This window comes from Apus apus, chromosome 16 (assembly GCF_020740795.1).
Source record: "Apus apus isolate bApuApu2 chromosome 16, bApuApu2.pri.cur, whole genome shotgun sequence".
Lineage (NCBI taxonomy): Eukaryota > Metazoa > Chordata > Aves > Apodiformes > Apodidae > Apus > Apus apus.
The window spans coordinates 5,170,412-5,188,034 of record NC_067297.1 but is presented as its reverse complement, the minus strand read 5'-3'; the positions used below and the strand labels follow the sequence as shown (position 1 = coordinate 5,188,034).

The 17,623-nt window shown below is 41.6% G+C and overlaps 1 protein-coding gene across 2 annotated transcripts; it reads right to left on the bottom strand.

The window, feature by feature from the left end:
- Window positions 1-270: 270 nt before the first annotated feature.
- SMPD4 (sphingomyelin phosphodiesterase 4) lies at window positions 271-17,472 on the bottom strand. Of its 2 annotated transcripts, XM_051634122.1 has the most exons (19): window positions 17,381-17,472; window positions 17,063-17,149; window positions 16,466-16,608; window positions 16,239-16,314; window positions 15,545-15,653; window positions 14,909-14,961; window positions 14,230-14,381; window positions 13,067-13,199; window positions 12,369-12,440; window positions 8,818-8,907; window positions 5,907-6,052; window positions 5,397-5,487; window positions 4,458-4,558; window positions 4,015-4,178; window positions 3,174-3,379; window positions 2,399-2,632; window positions 1,526-1,657; window positions 1,254-1,382; window positions 271-807 (listed from the first exon to the last, which is right to left on the bottom strand). In XM_051634122.1, exons 1-19 carry the CDS (start codon window positions 17,417-17,419, stop codon window positions 481-483), a joined length of 2,484 nt encoding a protein of 827 aa, XP_051490082.1. In that variant the 5' UTR covers window positions 17,420-17,472; the 3' UTR covers window positions 271-480. The 2 variants fall into 2 exon arrangements, with proteins under 2 accessions (XP_051490082.1, XP_051490083.1); XM_051634123.1 differs by lacking the exon at window positions 8,818-8,907 and having other exon boundaries at window positions 17,381-17,435.
- Between the last annotated feature and the right edge of the window lie 151 nt (window positions 17,473-17,623).

Below are 17,623 nucleotides of genomic sequence, written 5' to 3'. Positions count from 1 at the left end.
ACTGCCAGGGTCTACCGCTGAGGCGTTTATAGATTTTATTTTGTAACAATTTGCTTAAAACATATCTGGAAAGAGCTGCAAAACATGAACGTCCCTCAGGATTACAGGAACTTTCCTAGTGCAGTTTTCACAGCTGCCACTGCAGTACCTTTCAGTTTTTCTTCAAACAAGATGTAATGAGATGTTAGTTTTCAAAACTATTTCTGCATATGGCACAGTTCATTTAATCATTATAAATACTGATGGCTCATTCTTTCCCCCCACAGAAGATTCCATAGGAATGCTTTTATTAAAATAAATTTTACATTTATTATCTCCACTCCACATGACCATGTAATTGTTTATAAAACTCAATTAACTTTTAATATTAAAAAAATACTTTAGGAAGATCTGATACAATAATTCAGACACTTTAGTCATTCAATCCCAGGCTCATCCTTAAAACATTTATTTTTACAAGTGTAAGCTGAGAGAAGGAAATTAATGTTCATGTGGTTTCCATCCTTCAGAGAAAAAAGTCATTATTATGGCATAAAGAAAATACCCAATCAGGATAATGAACGTGCAGCCCACTGGCCCAACGTTAAACCAGGATGCAATGAAGTAGATCATCAGCAAAGAAATGAGAGTCCTGTAGCTAGCTAGAAACCTCAGACTGATTCTTGGTCCCCAGTTCTGGCTTGTCCTGTCCTTCACCACGGGACTATACCTGATCTTCTGAATGAGGTGTGGGTTGGTAAGATGATAGCGACAAAGTCTGCCAACAAAGTCTTCCCTCGAGCAAAGCACATCCATCTGATCAGCAAACTGAGGTAAGAAAAGTTTAAGAATTCGTATTCATAAAGTGTAACTTATTTTACAATTTTCTTCATTTATAGGATGAGGATTATAGGAAGTATAGGGAAAAAAACATCAGTAGTATGTCAATGCTAGACCTGTTTTAGTGCAGACTTGCCTTTTATCTGTCATACCTATAGGAAGAAAATAATTTGTTTTTCCTGCTTTGGAAACATTCATTCTGAATTAAATTCACTTTGCTCATCAAACATAAGGAATACATTTAGAATGTAATTTATTAATGATTTATTTAGGAAAAGCAGAACTATAGAGAGAGAAGCAGGCCTGATCCTATTAGGAAATACCCTCAATAAAGGCAATGGAGCAAGAACAAACCAAGTGTCAGGTGTGTGCAGGTGCAGTGAAGAATAGGAACTGGCAATGGGAGACAGAGAAGGGGGCAGAGCTGCACTCACCCTCTCGTTGAGAGCTGAGGACAAACGGAACAGGAGGCGGACCAGGGTGGCGTTCTCGTAGCTCCGGATGGGCTGCAGCTCCGTGTCCCCTTGGTACTGCACCTCAAACCTACGTAAGCCATTTATCATCTAGAAACAGGAAAGCAAACCCCTTATCCTGTAGCTCCCACCTGAAACACCTTTATATGGGCATCTGTCTTAGCCCCAGATAAATTGCATTTCTGTTGATACAGAAAGACAATTGGTGTTTTCAAGAAGAAATCTTCTCTCACCTGATACCTGCCAAGGGGTGTAAGGATGAGGCCATCCTCACTTTCAATGCAGTCTGGAAGCTGTTTTTTTCCGTTCTCATCTGGAGCTGTCCCACACTTCATCATCATCTGGGTCAGCTGGGCTTCATTCAGCTGCTCAAGAATAACACAGTTTTAAAGCAGGTGTTGGATTTACTCCCTTCTTCTATTTAATTTTTCTCCCTTCACAAACTCTTTAGCAGTGGAAGCCTTTGAAGGCCAGCACAGATACCAAGAACTGCTTAACAGCACCTTGGTTGGACATTAAAAGGAGAGCAAAGTCTCCAGATTTCTGCTCCTCAAATCCAAGAGAGGTGTTCTGCTTTACGCCCCATACTCCTCAGGAGCTGTTAAATAGTTGTCTTCTAGGTCAGTCCTATACAAGGGAGCATGGCTGACAAATTAATCTGTTATTTTAAGTTTAACCAAAGAAACAGCCTATTCTACTTCATCCATTCATCTATACCTGCAGTTACAGGTTGTAATTTTATAGCTCTTTAAAATTAGGAGATACTGGGCTGTTTTTAAAATTTAAGCCATGTCTTGCCTGTTTGTAAATATGAGAACAGGCACAAATGGACAGCTTTGGTAAAAAACTATATTCCAAAAGATCAGTCACTGAAAACAAAGTGAGCATAATATTTAGAAATTAAGAGCTTGTAGCTTTGCCTATACTGAAAGTGGTTTTGAAGTGGTCAGGTAAAGTTAAGCCTAAAAGCCTGAAAAAATTTGCTGGCAGGGTCTCTGGATGGTTTTGTGATGCCACAAAGTACAAGACACAGAAGTATATCTGAAGAATCCTGACTCCTGTTCACACTACCATGTAGGGAGAGTTCTTAGAAAGATGCTATGTACCTTGAAGATTTCACACAAGTACTCCAGTGCCTTCTCTAAATACTCGTCTGTTTTTTTGATGCTGTCTTGCCCAATTTCATCAAGGTCATTGCCTGTGTAGGAACCATTCATCTCAGATGGTGTAAATCTAAACCATGAAAAGAAGGACTGGCTAGCCACTGTCTCTGCTGAATGGTCCGATATGGATTTTGCTGTTTGCTGTGCTTGACAAATTAACTGAGCCAGTTTTAACACCTAAAACAAACAAAAAAATGGTGTGGGATGAACATAAAGGACCAATAAGCATCAATACATGGATAAAACTGTGCCTTGGTACCTGGAGTAAGAGTAGACCCAGCAAACTCATATGGACCCTTAGCTTATATGGACTTGTGCTAAGACTGTTAGTTGCATTTCCAGTAGGACAAAGGTAGCTCTTTGCTGTTGAAGCATTTAAGGAACTTAATGCTTCTTAGGTTTTATAGCTACTTTTTTTTAAAGGTACTGATCAATACAATGACTCACAAGTTCCCAGGAAGCACACCTGAGAGGAAATACTTGCAATATTCTACTCCAAGGCAGCAAGCTGTTATAGTAACTTACTTAGCAAAGACCAAGTAGATTTTTACAGTTTTGCTGGACTGAGACCCCTCAGATTCCAGAAGTAACCATCAGTAAACTTAACTACACAGTAGTGCAGGATCTAAGATTTTCCACTCCTCATAATATGGATGCTCAGCATTGAGAAAACACCTGTCAAAGTGAAGAGGCAAGTGACAACACCCTTCTTGCTTACCAAATTTCTGACTTCTGTGCCAAACATCTGTTTATACTGGAAGTCTTGTCCTTCCAGGCTGTAGACATGACTCTTCACCTTAAATGAAGCATCTGTAATCGTTGGAGGCCATGATGAGAGGAAGCTCCCACCAAGTGTGGGGCTCATAATAAGTCGGTGTTGACGATGGGGAATAACAAGTTCGGGTTCCAGAAATAACTGTTCTCCTAGAATGTGAGAAAAGTAGTGAAGAGGTTTCATAATACTCATACTACAAAGTATCTTAAGTCTGCTGGGCAACTTGTTTCAGGTAGGCAGGTAGTTCTAGGGAAAAAAAGGCCTTAATTACATTTTTTTCATTTAATCATCTTTACCTACAGCAGAAAATGCTAAGAGTGCACTGAAATGCAGACCATACAGTCAATTTTTAAGCTTGTAACTTTTTTCAACAAAGGCAGTGGAAAATCATGATACTTAAGGCACTAATACTTGCCAAATCTTGCTTCTCCCAAATTTACCGTACCCTAATTATCCTAAAGTGCATACATAAGTAGTTGACTAGGTATTTTGCTAAGTATAGATACCTTCAGATATACAAGAAGTTTTAATCCTGAGGTAAATAAGTAAGACAAGTGTAAGAAAAACTTGACTGTATTGTAAGTACCCAATACTGTGTTATTTATTCTTTAAAGCTACAGGCATATTAAACCAGTACGACAAACATTAGTGAAGACTGTGAATAGTTAATAGCATACAAAAGGGGAGAGTAAATCTATTCACCTCAGAGCTTCTGAGTTAAGATGTAGCCATTGTGATGAAAGATTGAGACAGGACAGCATAAGATGTCAAAATATCCATTTACCTTTCAGGATCATTTCAGCTAGATTGGGCTGAGCAAAGACCTTGGCTACTCGGAACACCATGAGAGCATTTTTTGGACTGACCAAGTCTGTTCGAAGAGCTCTGTTCAGAAATCCTACAAACAGCTTAGTGTACATGAGTAGGTTTTCTTGAATGAAGGCAGCCCTGTCAAAGTGAGTACAGGATTTGTAAGTACAGCTATTTAAATAATTGTTATTTCATCTTCTGCCAAATGAGTCATTAAGGGAATGTTTTATACTGTCTCTGGAAAGATGCTTTATTTGCATGAGACAAAAGAGTACTCCTTTCAAAACAAAATCTCTGATCTTTTGTGGGAAGCCAGTTCAGGGTTGGTGGATGCTTCCTGAAATTCTGCTGGTTTACTCAGGATCTGCATAAACTCTGGGGCTTGGCTCAGAGTACTCAGGGTTGTTTCCCCCTTACCATTTCTCCGACACGCTGCGAGGCGTGGGCTCTGCGCTTTGTGGTGGCTTCTCTGGAGCATATCTCCAGGGCTGCAAGTAACTTAACCACATCTCAAGAACCTAAGCACAATCACACATAAAAAACCACATGAGTATCTGTACTTTTTTTGAAAGGAATTCAGAAAGGGGTTTTTGTTTGTTGCTTTTAAACCTCATGAATGCTACCTTAATGACACCCAAAAGTTCTTAGGAATAAAGCTCTCTCTAGTAATCGAGTATCTTTAAAAAAGAACTGAAGAAACTAAGTGCATGGTCATTAGGATCAATCTGGATTTTCTGTTGTACCCAACTAAGATGGCACTCAAACAGCTACTACAAAAAAAGAAAACTTGGTGGCTACATTTAAGGTGCATTTAACAGCTCTGATAGTATTCACTGAGTCCCTATTGAATTAAGTAAACCAGATGCTACATTAATATCATTTCAGTTCATCTTCTGCATAGACATACCCCCCCCACCCTTAGGAAACACAGTGGAGTCCTGCTTGCACTGAAGCCAAGAACAGGTTTCCTGTGGCCTCTGTAAACATTTCTTCTGACATTCTGCCTTACATGAGTACCTCAAACACAGATATAATTGACTGTAAATTAATATCATAGTAGTTTTGTTTATGACCTATCATATTAGGTAGAATATTAAGAAATGAGGACTTATATCTGTTTCAAGAGTAACACCTACTTCTTCTCAAACAGCAATTCTCAGTGTCAGGAAAATCATCCAGCAACCTGTAGTAATTCTTACCAAGATCTATCCAACTTCCTTCTTACATCTAACATTAAATGTTAAATAAAGAATTTTACTGTAGAATAAAAGGAATTTAAAGACCAAGAAATAGCTGCTAAACAGCAATAACAGATTACTAGTTCTGTTGACTACAGACTTAGAAAGAGGTACATACTGCTCTGAAAGACGCATCCAGAGGCCAGTGGCCAAAACAGTGTTGCAGAAAGATATAAAGTTTCTCCTGGACAAAACGAGGAATTACAACCCTGCAAACAAATTCAAAGACAGTCACGTGTATAAACCAGCAGCAAACTTTAAAAACAAAAAAAAACAACCAACAACCTAACTGGAAATACAGAAAGAACTGTAACTGAAGTTACTTCTGGCCATTGAGTTTCAACTCAAATACGTACATATAAAATTCTTGGCCAGAATCCTCTGGTAGCATTTTCTTTTCCCTGACTTGTGCCAAGGTATAGATTAGTGTAATAGCAAGACATCCTCCCTCCTGAAGCTGCCCCCCAATCTAGTGGGTCTGAGAAACATCATCCATCAGCTCTCATGTGCTTCTAATAATGTGCTTCTGTATTTAGCCATCAAAACAACCTAATTCAACCTCTCAGTGAAAGCAGAGCTTTTCAGGGAGAAGCTCTATTTATTTCAGATGGGTTGCTCATATGCCTACCTTTTAAACTCCTCTAGTGGGCTGGCTGTGTGGGAGTGGGCTGAAGGGGAGAGGGGCTCTGGTTTCAGGCTGTTGCTGAAAGCATGCAGATGTTTCACAAGCAGTCTAACCACCAGCACGTGCTCTTCAGTGGGCTTAAATGATTCCTAGATTCAAAGCAAAAGACAGGGAAGTAATGAGTATCATATATTAAATGTCCAGGAGATAATTCAGGAAAATTATATGCTCAGATCAGAAACAAATACAAAAAATGCTCTCCTTCTAGGTTCTTCACTGTAGTTTGGTGCCACCTGATTTTAGACAGACTTGCTCCCCAGGACAAGCTGCATCCATCTTCTGCCATCAGTTCACTACGAAACAGTAGTGTGTTTTTTATAATGTGATTGTAAGAAAAATTATCTACAGGACTCTAATGCACTGAATTTCAGGCTAGCATTAAGGAACAAAATAACTTGTAGATTCCAACTTACCCCTTTCTGAAAAAAGAATATGCAGCCTTTCATTATGGTTATAAGTTCATTGCTGTGGACAGCACAGCAGATCCTTTGTTTATGCTCTTGGCTGGCTTTACTGAGCTCTCCTTCCTATGCTGGTACTCATCTGCCTTCTAAGAAAGAATAATCCTAGAGAGAGTTATGGGAATAGTAAGAACTGCTTCAAGTCCTGTGTGATCCTGTTGCTTCTAGCATCATTATGGATAGAAGAAGCCTGGGGGGGAATAGCAAAAGGAGTGATGGTGAACCACTGTGATGTTATGAATAAATGAGTGAGTGTATGATAGAGCAGGGAGATGAATGAGGTAAAAAAGAGCTAGTTCTCCTGGGTGGCCAGCACCAGAGTTGGTCTGCTGCAGAACCTGGGGACAAAGCACTGACCCTTTTGCTACTGTAATCTGCTTTATTAGTAGTGACCTAATGTTAATCCACTATGGAAGGCAGATTTTAAGATACCATTTGTATTGTAAGTTTCACAGCTCTCACATTTCTCAAAAGTTGAGAACAATGTACCTGAAACAAAAGCTACAGCTGCAAGTATAGAAGAAGATGCTGGAAGAGTGTATTAGACAATAGCTGCAGGATGTTTCCAGGATGCCAAATGCAGCCATGCTGAGGTAAGATGCTGAATACAACTAGGGGACTGGCAGGCATATTTATACAAAAAGTTTCCATTTCTTAAATCCATCAACACTATTGCCAGTGCTGGGGGTTGGGGAGGGGTGTGTGTTTATGTGTGTGTCTCTGTGGGCCCTCATGCCTCCTTTCTCTGCAATGCCTGAGGCAAAGCAGATGTGTTTTTACAATCTTATAGGATTTTTAATACCCTGTAAAGTTCAGTCCAGGAAAAGATTTGAGGCTTAATGATAGATACAGTCATGTAGTACAGCCAGATCTGAGACTCTTCCAAGAGAGAGGATAACCTTGTCACCAGTTCTAATGAAGGCTGGTCTTGTGTTCTTGGCAGCTCCTGGTGAGAATAATTTCTGAGGAGAGTTTATGTAAGAAGATAGAACTCTGAGAAGTTACTTGGTCCTAGAAGCTTAGATTAGGATCTCCAAAAGGAATTAGAGAAGTGGAGTATTCCACTTGAAAGGGTGTAATTTCAAAAAAATTCTAGGCTCCCCTTGAAGGTACCTTACAAAACCACCAGCACCACTATTTCAATACATCATTTCAGGTGATGCTAGTAGTTTTTCCACTTAGCAACTCTTGTATTTCCTCTTAGCCTGGATCAGCACCATTACAAACAGGACAGGTTTAAAAAGTATTTTTCCTCGCAAGTGTTTTTGTTGTCAAACCTTAGGTGACAGGATGGTCGTATGCCATTCTTAACACAATAGTTAGATAAACATAACAGTAACAAAGGTTTAAAGACAAGTAGTTACTGTTTTCCTTTCTAAGCAGTACCTTGAGATATCATAGCACTTTATAAAAAACTACAGGATTAAACAGCAGGGAAATTCTATGTAGTGCTAAAAAGCTTTGTCGTATAATAAATGCTTTATAGAGTGCTCAGCCCTCCCCTTTCCCAGAATGAAGACCCAATGAATAAAGGGCTGAAGTAGGGAAAGAGGAATCAGCAATCTGTTCCAACAGGAATGTTTTTGCATGCACATTTCCTGAACAATCTGCAAATGTACCACTGGTGTGCTTTTGAAAAACTGGACATTCAGGTTCACGGAATCACAGAATGGTCAGAGTTGGAAGGGACCTCTAGAGATCATCTAGTCCAATTCCCTGCTAAAGCAGGATCCCCTGGAGCACATTCCCCAGGACTGCATCCAGGGGGGTCTTGAATATCTCCAGAGAAGGGGACACCACAGCCCCCCTGGGCAGCCAGTCCCCCTCACTGTAAAGAAGTTTTTCCTCATATTCAAATGGAACTTTCCATGTTCCAGCTTGAGCCCGTTGTGCCCAGACTGCAGCTACAGACTTAGTATTAGCAAATATTTCACTGGCTAAAAAATCCTAGATGTTACCTACCTTAATTTTAGGTGGCAACCATGAAAATTCTGATCTTCTCTTCGATGCAAGGTTTGCTTCAATGCCTAGTGTGCCAGGGGCAGAAACCTGCTGTTGCTGAAGCCAGTTTTGGTCACAAAAATTGTCAGTGTAGCTGATAAGCCTCTTTCTACAATGCATTACAAGAATGCATCTCTAAAAATGGAGTTCCCAATTAGTCCTCATAATATGCTAGATTTTTAAACTATTTTCTTCATGACTTTTGCTAACACCTCAGTGTCAGTTTTCACTGAAAATCTGAAAAAACTCAATGCAGTGTTTCTCAATCGGGTTGTAAAATCCCACCTCAGCAGAAAAAAAAGCTGCTGTACAGCTAGCACCAATACACTTTGCAGATTACATGATGGAACAAGATTTTTTTTAAAGGAAACAAAATGAAAAGATGGTAATACTTGGTATGCGTGGAGGGCCTGGTAGCTGGATTGGGCAGGACTACCGTGGTGTTTACTGGAGATACTGAGTCGGTAGTGGAGAACCTCCAGCTGAGACAACAGAAACAAAAAGGAAGGGGGGGGAGGGAAAAAAGGAGAGAAGAGAGCAAGAGAAAAAAAAAAGTGAGAATGAGCCCAAGGAAGAAGGGTGGGGGGAAAAAATGAACATCACAAATACAGTCAGGGACAACATATCACAGTAACAACTGCAGCCACAGTATCCTCTTTATTTGGTACAGTATTTGATACTCTTTATCAACTTGGAAATGCAACTGGGGGCAGGTATTAAAAAATACAGCTGTAAGTGGCTGTGGCTGTTCTCTTTGCTACCCTCAAAGTAAGTATGGGTAGGGGATATGGAGCTTTTGCCAAATAAACTCCCTGTTTCGGAAGTTAACTGGACTGCAGTGACAAGGATTTACACACCGTTGCAGAGTTTTATTAAATAATGGAGTAAAAGCATTCCATGTCCAGCAAAGTTTTAAAATACTGTTTTGAAAACTTCTTTTATTTCTTCCTGAGCTGCCAGAGAAGCTGGGTTTGTATAATGGGAAGAAACTCAAATTGATACTTTCTTCTTCCCGAGGCACAGGAAGAAAAAAAAGTTTGGCTTTTTACAAAAACTGTGATCCTGTCCCATAAGTGTCCAGATCAGAGACATCCTCTGTCTTCTCTTCCTGTTTAAATGCCATTTAGGAAGGCTGCAGGTCTTGTGAATTTCCTCAAAAGAGGAAATTGCTTTTACTACTAGGGAAACATCAGGTGTACAAAAAGACAAAAGACACACCAAACATTCAGTGTTAGATGCTGATGAAAAAGGCATCTTAACACTGACACCTGCAAGCCTCAGCCAGATCCCTTCTTGGATGAATAAGGTAAAGAATATTATTTGACCATGTGATGGTGAAGAGGATACTGTAGCAACAGTGACACACATGTATGAAATTAATGAAGAACATAAAACAAAAAATGTCCAATACACAGGTCCCAATGATTACTATCAGGTGTCTAAACTAACTCTCCAGGTCACACCTCTGCTGCCTTTGAACAGCCCTGACCCAATCTCCTCTACTGCCCGTTTGGTATCTTTTGGTTTTGCACTCTTAGAGCAGTGGATTGTTCCTGCAAGCTCCCAACAGCTCAAACACAGTGTCTGCTTCATAATCCACTCCCTGCCAGAGGAGCCAGCAGGAGCCTGTAGTCTAATGGGTGTTCCACATGCAGTGCTGGGGTCTGTGGCACCTGGCATTGGAAGGTCAGGAAGCATTACATAGAGTTTTATCAAACATCTTCTTTTTAAGGGTTCACTGTAGTTACAGAAGAAGGGAATAGGAAAAGAGATGCTGCACACTTTGGCTCTGGATCATCCAAGAAAGAAAAAGCAAACAGACAATGTAAAAGAAAGGGAAAATAGTTGCATTAATGGGGAAAACAGAGAAATTCAGCATAGCAAATAGTGTCAACCTCAGGTTCACGCCAGACCCAGAAAGAATTCAAAGCAGTAAAGTAGAAAAGAAATACATTTTCTCAAAATAAATTATTTACTTTCATAATTTATTCCTATTCCACTGCCTTCTACTCATACAGAGAAGTCTGTGATGACATTAACAAGGTTAAGGAAGATCTGTCATTTCTTGAGGCACTTCACAGGAAAGTTACATATCTGGGATCTAGCTTGGCCCATCAAAGCAAACATCTGGCTGCTGGACGAAGAAAGAGCAAGTTCTGTGGAACCTCATCCCACCTTCCAATACAGGTATATAGCCATTTCAGGTCACTGGTGGTCAAACAAGTCTAGATCTGGGGAGGAATGGTCATTAATTACCCCTCCTTCCAAATGCACAGAAGGCTAAATGGAATGAAGTGAACCTGCATTAATCATTTTAAGAATAAAGTTTAGTGTGATCTTGGCTTTCCAGTCAAGCCCTTTAGCCCCTTCTGTTAAAACAAAACTTGTATTTCTGCATGTTCTGCTTCCTCATTTGAGGAACTATGAAGCAGACCATTCTCCTTCAGCCCGCCCTGAGACAAGCCTACAAAGCTTAGCTTATGAACAGTGCTGTCCCCAGCTGATGTGGAACCATTCCTCAGTCATTACATCTATTTATGGATGTAATGGGGAGTTCCAGTCACCTATTCAGATGTTCTCCCTTCCAAAGACTAAAGGCTTCCTTTTTTACATGCGCATGATTGCTTTCGATCAAAGATGAAACTAAAATGCCAACAGGAAGTTATGGCCTCACGCTGTGGCTCAACACATCTTGTGAAGGATCCTGAAGTGCCAATTTCAGAGATCTTTAAGCTCCACCTAAGCCCTCTTTCACCATAACAGATAATTGTTGTCTCTAACTGCTGCTCCCTAGGGTTAGAAGAGAGCATCTGAAATACTGAGGGTGAACAGAGGAGAGAAGTTTAGAGCAATCATTATTTCTGGCCTAAGCACAGCACTTGATGCACAGAGACTGGACAGACAGACAGACCAAAGGTACTTCAAGCAAAGCTTTTCCATCACAGGTGCACAGCCATGCTGCTGGGAGTCCCAAGTGGAGACTTTGCAACATTAGTGATTTTGTATTTTGATCTCAGCTTTAAAAATACCCATCACACTTCAGCTCTCCAATATTTTTCCCTAACAAAATAGAAATGTTTGTTATTTTATAGCCTGTGAAGGATCAGAATTTCTCAATCAATCAACTCTCATATTGCTTTCACACAGGAATCAATCCTGAGTAGCTTCTATATTTCTCTCCCCTCCTATGAAAGTCCCACTGTGACCCAGAGGGAATTCAGAGGATCAGTATTTTCTCCTTCAAATTCCCTGTACATTTATAATGGCTTTGATCTTTGCCTCCCCAACACTTAGTTGTCACATGCAGTAGTTTGTTACTGAACAGGCCACCACAAACTGCTTAAAACAGTGTGTTGTCTGAGCAAGAGCTTGTAAGATACTCTGAACTCTGCAGCTACAGAACACCTGCTTCTGACACCACTATGGTGAGAAGCCCATTTTGGAATATGAAACAAACATGGCTTTTTCACTTCATGTTGAAGGACAGTTTAGTAATATTTCCTATTTTAATTTGGATTTATGCTAAAAACTGGTTATGGATCTTAAAAATTACTGATTGGTATTTCAGTAACAGTTGCTATCACTGATGAAAATAAATTTAGCTATTTTTAGTACTATGGTTTTATAGTAGCATCTTCCCAGACATTAGTAGTTTGGATATTGGTTTTCAGATTGTTGTGACCATCCCACAAACTTGTCTTTTACAAAAGACAAAACAAAACCAACACAACTTCTGCAATGAGGGCAAATCTGGGTGACACTTATTTAACAACATTCTTCCTAAGTGGATTGGCAGTTTGACACACTCATGTAGCTGTTCTTCTCAATTATTTCTTTCCTTTGGATCAGCATACAAAAAAATTTCTCCACACAACAGGAGATTTACCCCACAGTAAGAGGTCAACCATCACATGACGCTCACAAATGAAGTACAAACTATTACCTTGACATGAGGTGACTGCATTTTCTGATACATTTCCAGTGAATAATGATGAAGCCACATTTCAACAAAGATCTGCAAAACAAATATTTTCTCAGCTAGGGAAAGAGAAATAATCCAGGACTTGTCAGTCACAAACTAGGTATAAGGGAAGGCCATAGTATATATTTTGAAAACAAAGTTGTAAATAGGCACCCACTCAGAGATCTTTCAGGTTATCATTATACCCAAGCAAATGACTGAGTTGGCACTGTTAGCACCTGCTGAACATCAATAATTCAGTTCAGCAACATGGTAGGAACTTGTTTCAGAACAACCCTGAAGTTCAGATACTCCCTTCCCTTGATGGTGAACAGAGCCAGCTTATCTGTGCTCAACCTTTGCTTAGAGCACAGAACTGATGTTAAGATTTAAAAAAAAAAAAGATGTTTAGAAACCTTTCAGGAAAAACTCACTCAAATGCGTGAGATCAGTTGTTGGGTATGCAGTCTAAAAAAAGATTAAAAGTGCCTTTCTAAATTACAACCCAACAGTTTCACAGGAGTTCTTTGTTTCACTGACAGAAAACAACAGCTGCCCTGCTCCATTTAAAAAACAAGCTGAAGCAAAAGGGCCCAAGTGTCTCCGGCTTAAAAAGAAGAGATTCCTCAGTTAGGAGCAAGCAATGTCATGGGGTGTTTTCTTCCTAAAATCCATCCTACCTGAAGCAGTGTTTCTGATCTCCAGATCTCCTGGGAAGCTGGGTCAGCATTGACCGAGGGCTGATGGGCGATGTGCCGCTTCAGCAGGCTGGTGTGGTGCATCCCATAGGATGTGAAAGGCACTGCTGGGGACCTGGAAAGACCAGAGCAGGGAAATACATCACTGCTTCTCATCACCAGTTTACAAACTGGGAAACAGTCTTTAAGAAGTAAGACTGCATGGTTGATGGGAAATGGGTATTTGGAATTTATTTTAATTGCAGTTCTATAAAATATAATGGCTATTTATTCTTATGTTTGTATCAAATTGCTAATACTGGTGACGTTTTATAAATTAAATTAGCAAAACCAATTTTGAAAATGTGGACTTTCACACACTTAGCCACTACAAAGAACAAAAGGCTGGGTGCTTGTACAGGAGAATTTTCACTTCAACTCTGAGTTTGTTTTTATGCCATTATCACTTAGACATACAGAACTTCAGTAAGTGGTCAGAAATCTTCCATTCTCTTCCTTCCAATTTTGGCTGAACAGCTTTTTCTATTGCCATGCAAAAAGTCACCTGAAATGCAGCCACTATTTATTTGATTTGATTGCTAATATGTGTCTTGGCTTTTTTTATCAGGAAGTTATGAACTAAGGAACCTAGGAGCACTACCAGTCTGCAGAAAAGCCAGAGACATGGTCCTGACACAGCAATTCCAAAGGACTGCAAAACAGGTAATAAGAGCATTAAACAATTAAGGATGGCACCCGCAGAACTGCAACAGACTAGCCAACTGCCTGGTTGTCTGGCTTTATAGCCATATTAATGAACAATGCAAGCTTCCTTGTAACAGTGGTTATCCTGAAGGTAGTAAAACTACTGCCAGGTACAGTCAGGTCTGTGCTACTCCAGTTTCAGGGCACAAAACACAACTGGAGTTTCTGAACTGGTGAACTTTTGCTGCTTGTATGTGGCTTTTCTGCTCCAATAATAGCTGCCTTTCTGACTTTTGATTTAGACCTTTATGGTAAAATTAAGAGAACAGAAACCTATTTATGTAATTATACAGTAAGTACGTGCAGGTCATGAAGAGTGTTTTCTACTTGTTAAGGGATTTTGTTCCAACAAGCCATATTTTGTAAGCACTGTTGCCACAGTTTGGCACTGCACTCATTACCTAGGAGTTGGGGAAGGGATGGCTCCCCCAGGATTTGAAGAAGGTGGAGGAAGGACACTTCCTTCTGTGGGTAGGAAACACTTCAGGTATGTGTCCACCAAGATGAAGTAAGCACTGTTGGAAGGGCTGACATGATGGGTGACAGGTGAGTTCTGAAACAGACACACAGGATATACCTTGAGTTATACACTGGTACTTTAAGGCACTGCTAGGGAGGATCTGCTACACAGATTGAGCCAATTAGTGTAATTAAGCAGAAGCCCAGTAGTTATAAAGAGAGAACTGACAACAAAGACACTTTGCAAAAGTGAAGTAACCAATCAGTAGTAGGGAATGTAACCAAGTATGAGAGGAGTGCAGTGTTATGTAGCACAAGCAACAGCAGGAAGAGGAGCCAAATAACCAGACACCACAGTACAAAGCTGTGGTTGGGACTGCATGAACAGTGTGACTGGATAGAGGGGTGGGAAACCCATTTGGAATCCACTGCCTACTCACCAGTATAGCTAAGGTGGGTATTTTGTTTATTATCCAGTCTTACAACCACAGCAATAACAAATTCTAAAAGTACAGGTAAAACTGCTGGCTGTTTAGCTGGACAACATCCCAGCAGGCCCTTAAAGCCTTGTGGAGAAAGGCTACTATTTTTTAAAGGGAAAAAAATGCAAAAGGTACTTACCTTCTGTGTAATCAAACTAATTGCAAAGTAAAACATGTAATATTCAAATGGATCTGGAAGAACAGGGTCAAGGGACAGGTAACAAAAAACAGGTACAGCTGTTAGATACCTGGGGATGCTGATTAAACATTAAGTTTTTATTTTGTTAGTGCTAAATTAACTTGCTAGAGCTTAATAGGAAACTCAGCTTTGCCTTCTTGCTTTCCAGCTGACCCAATCACTGGTAACAGAGGTTTTCTGTGTGGCAAGGTGTGTTTGTGTTCATGTTCTTAGCACATTTGACTCTCAAACTGCAGCCAGACCTGCAGCTTCCAACAGGTGCAGTGGCTGCAAAGTTACCTTGCCCTTTTGCTGTCACATTGCATCAGTACAAGTAGTTAAGAAAACAAAAGTTGTGAAATACAGGGTGGACTGAAATCACTAGGAGTTTTGTTGTTGACTCGAATAAGGCCAGATATTCCCCCACAAGTATTTATAAGAGAATAGATCTATTTTTCATTGGAACCTAAACATGTCTAATCAGCCCAAAGTCTTTAGCCTGACTGTAATTTACCTTAGGCACATAACAGAGAAATGCTGATAATCTCTGTTTTAGATATTTAAAAGGAATTAAATATCCAAATGTTCAAAGGATACTAAGAGCCAAATTCAAACCTAAACCACCAGATGAAGGGAACTGGACCTTGTTGTGGTATAAAGAGCATTCTGGTAGGACTTGCTCTTGTATTGAAGCCTTCACAGGGCCCTGAAAGACAGAGTAATGGAATATTAGTCAGGCTGTGCAGCACTCCTGCAGGGTGTGTTCTCAGTGAAATTCTGCTGCATTCCAGTATTCTGGGATGGTCTCTACAGGAAACTCAGTGGGATTTTACTGCATTGCAGTAGTTCCTGTGTAAATGCATACTCTTTAGGTAACTGCTGACTTTCTCACTGAAAATGAGTATTTGGTGTAAGAAGAAAAAAAAAAAAAGATCCTCACAAAGACTTTTCCAGTTGGAGTGGAATGGGAATTCTTCTCCTCATTTAAAAAATTTAGTGTGCTCTAAACCTGGAGTACTGAGGCTATACCATGGCCTATATCTGGAACTGTCAGACATTGGAATAGTCTCCCCAAGGAAATGGTGCATTCCCCAACTCTGGATGCTTTTAAGACTCATGTTGACATGGACCATCTCACCTAAACTGCATTCCTACCTAGAAAGGGTTGACCAGATGATCCTTGAGGTCCCTTCCAACCTGGCACTCTGTGATTCTATGGTATTGAACCCTATGTATAAACTGTGCACAAATTCCATCAGCTGCAGCAACAACAAAATGTTCAGTTACTCACTGGAAGATAGGAGACTGGGAAATCATATCTGTACTCCTCTGCTTGGAGTTTGTAAACCAGCTTCATCATTGGGCCACTGCAAACGAGCATTGGAAAGAAAATCCATGGTCAGTGCCCTCTCCTGTCTCACTTTATGCATTTATGTTTGCACAGTGGAAGAAGGTCAAACAATGGTTATTTATTCTCTGTGCATTTTTTTTAATCTGTGCTGAAATGAATGTGTTTACCGGGGATCCAGGAAATCCAAAGCCACAGAGTATTCAGTAGGATTTGTTCTTCCTTGCAAACAGCGAAGATTCCAGCCTACAATGATGCCATCCAGGCTGCCAAAGATGCTCTCCACCAGCCATGGGAAGATGCCATGTAGTTCCTGCAGGAAAAAGACAGAGTTGATGTGTGCAGCTCCTCAGGTGAACAGGCACGAGGATGCACAGACACTGTCTGTGCTGCTCATGGTTGCTCCCAGATCACCACTGTCTGGGCAGAGCTTCCATTCCCAAGAATGGATCATACATGGCAATTACAGGAAAACTACCCTGGTTTCTGATCCCACTACAGTTGCAAGGATACTGATCAGCATCACATGCAGTTATTTATCACCTTTCAAAAACTAGCTGTGGGTGTAAATCGAGGCTGAAGGGCACAAATGAAGTGCAGGAAACTGAAACAAGCTTTTAGTGACTAGAAAAGCTTTTAACTCGGGAAATATAGGATTCTCCAGTGTTGCTCCCGGGGTCCTCCAAACTCCTGGGAGGAGAAAGAGCAACAAGAAGAGCCGTCCGGTGAAAGCAGCAGGAGTTTCCGGGCAGGCGGTTCCTGCTCACCTTGGCGGGGAACTCCTCGATCACGGTCTCCAGGTCGTGGCACCTCTGCACGAAGGGCTTGTTCACGCAATCTGCCTTCAGCGTGGCCTGTCGGGACCGGGGGCAGATCAGGTCACGGCAGCCAGGACGAGCACTCACCACCACGGCCTAACCGCCCTCAGCCCCGCCGCTCCCGGGGCGCCCCGCTTCTGCCCCCAGGCCCCGCCGTTACCCGCCCTGCCCGCCAAGACACCGAACCAACCCGGCGGTGAGCGGGACCCGCCCGCCCGGCTCGGTGACGCCCTCCCCCCCCCCCCGCCCCGGGCGCTGCGCACCCACCAGCAGGAAGCTGGGCGGCGGGAGGTGCGGGCCGGCCATGCCCGCCCGGCCGCGCTGCGGGACCGGCCCTTCCCGCTGCCCCGCGCGCGGCGCGGCCCTGGCGCGTCACCGGGCGCGCGCGGTGTCGCCACCTCCGGTGGGCGCGGCCGCCATGATGGGAGGAGCGGGGGCCGGGCCGCGCTGCGGGGCTGTCCGCCCGCCCCGGGACCGCGGTGCCGTGAGGGGCTGCGGGGGCTGCGGCTG

Excerpts from the sequence above, each read along its gene's own strand:
- SMPD4 (XM_051634122.1), bottom strand. The coding sequence starts at position 17,419 with ATGGCCGGCCCGCACCTCCCGCCGCCCAGCTTCCTGCTG. Across the intron at positions 17,150-17,380 it reads CGCCGCCCAGCTTCCTGCTG|GCCACGCTGAAGGCAGATTG; the intron begins GTGGGTGCGCAG and ends CGGTCCCGACAG. Across the intron at positions 1,383-1,525 it reads CACCCCTTGGCAGGTATCAG|ATGATAAATGGCTTACGTAG; the intron begins GTGAGAGAAGAT and ends TCCTGTTTCTAG.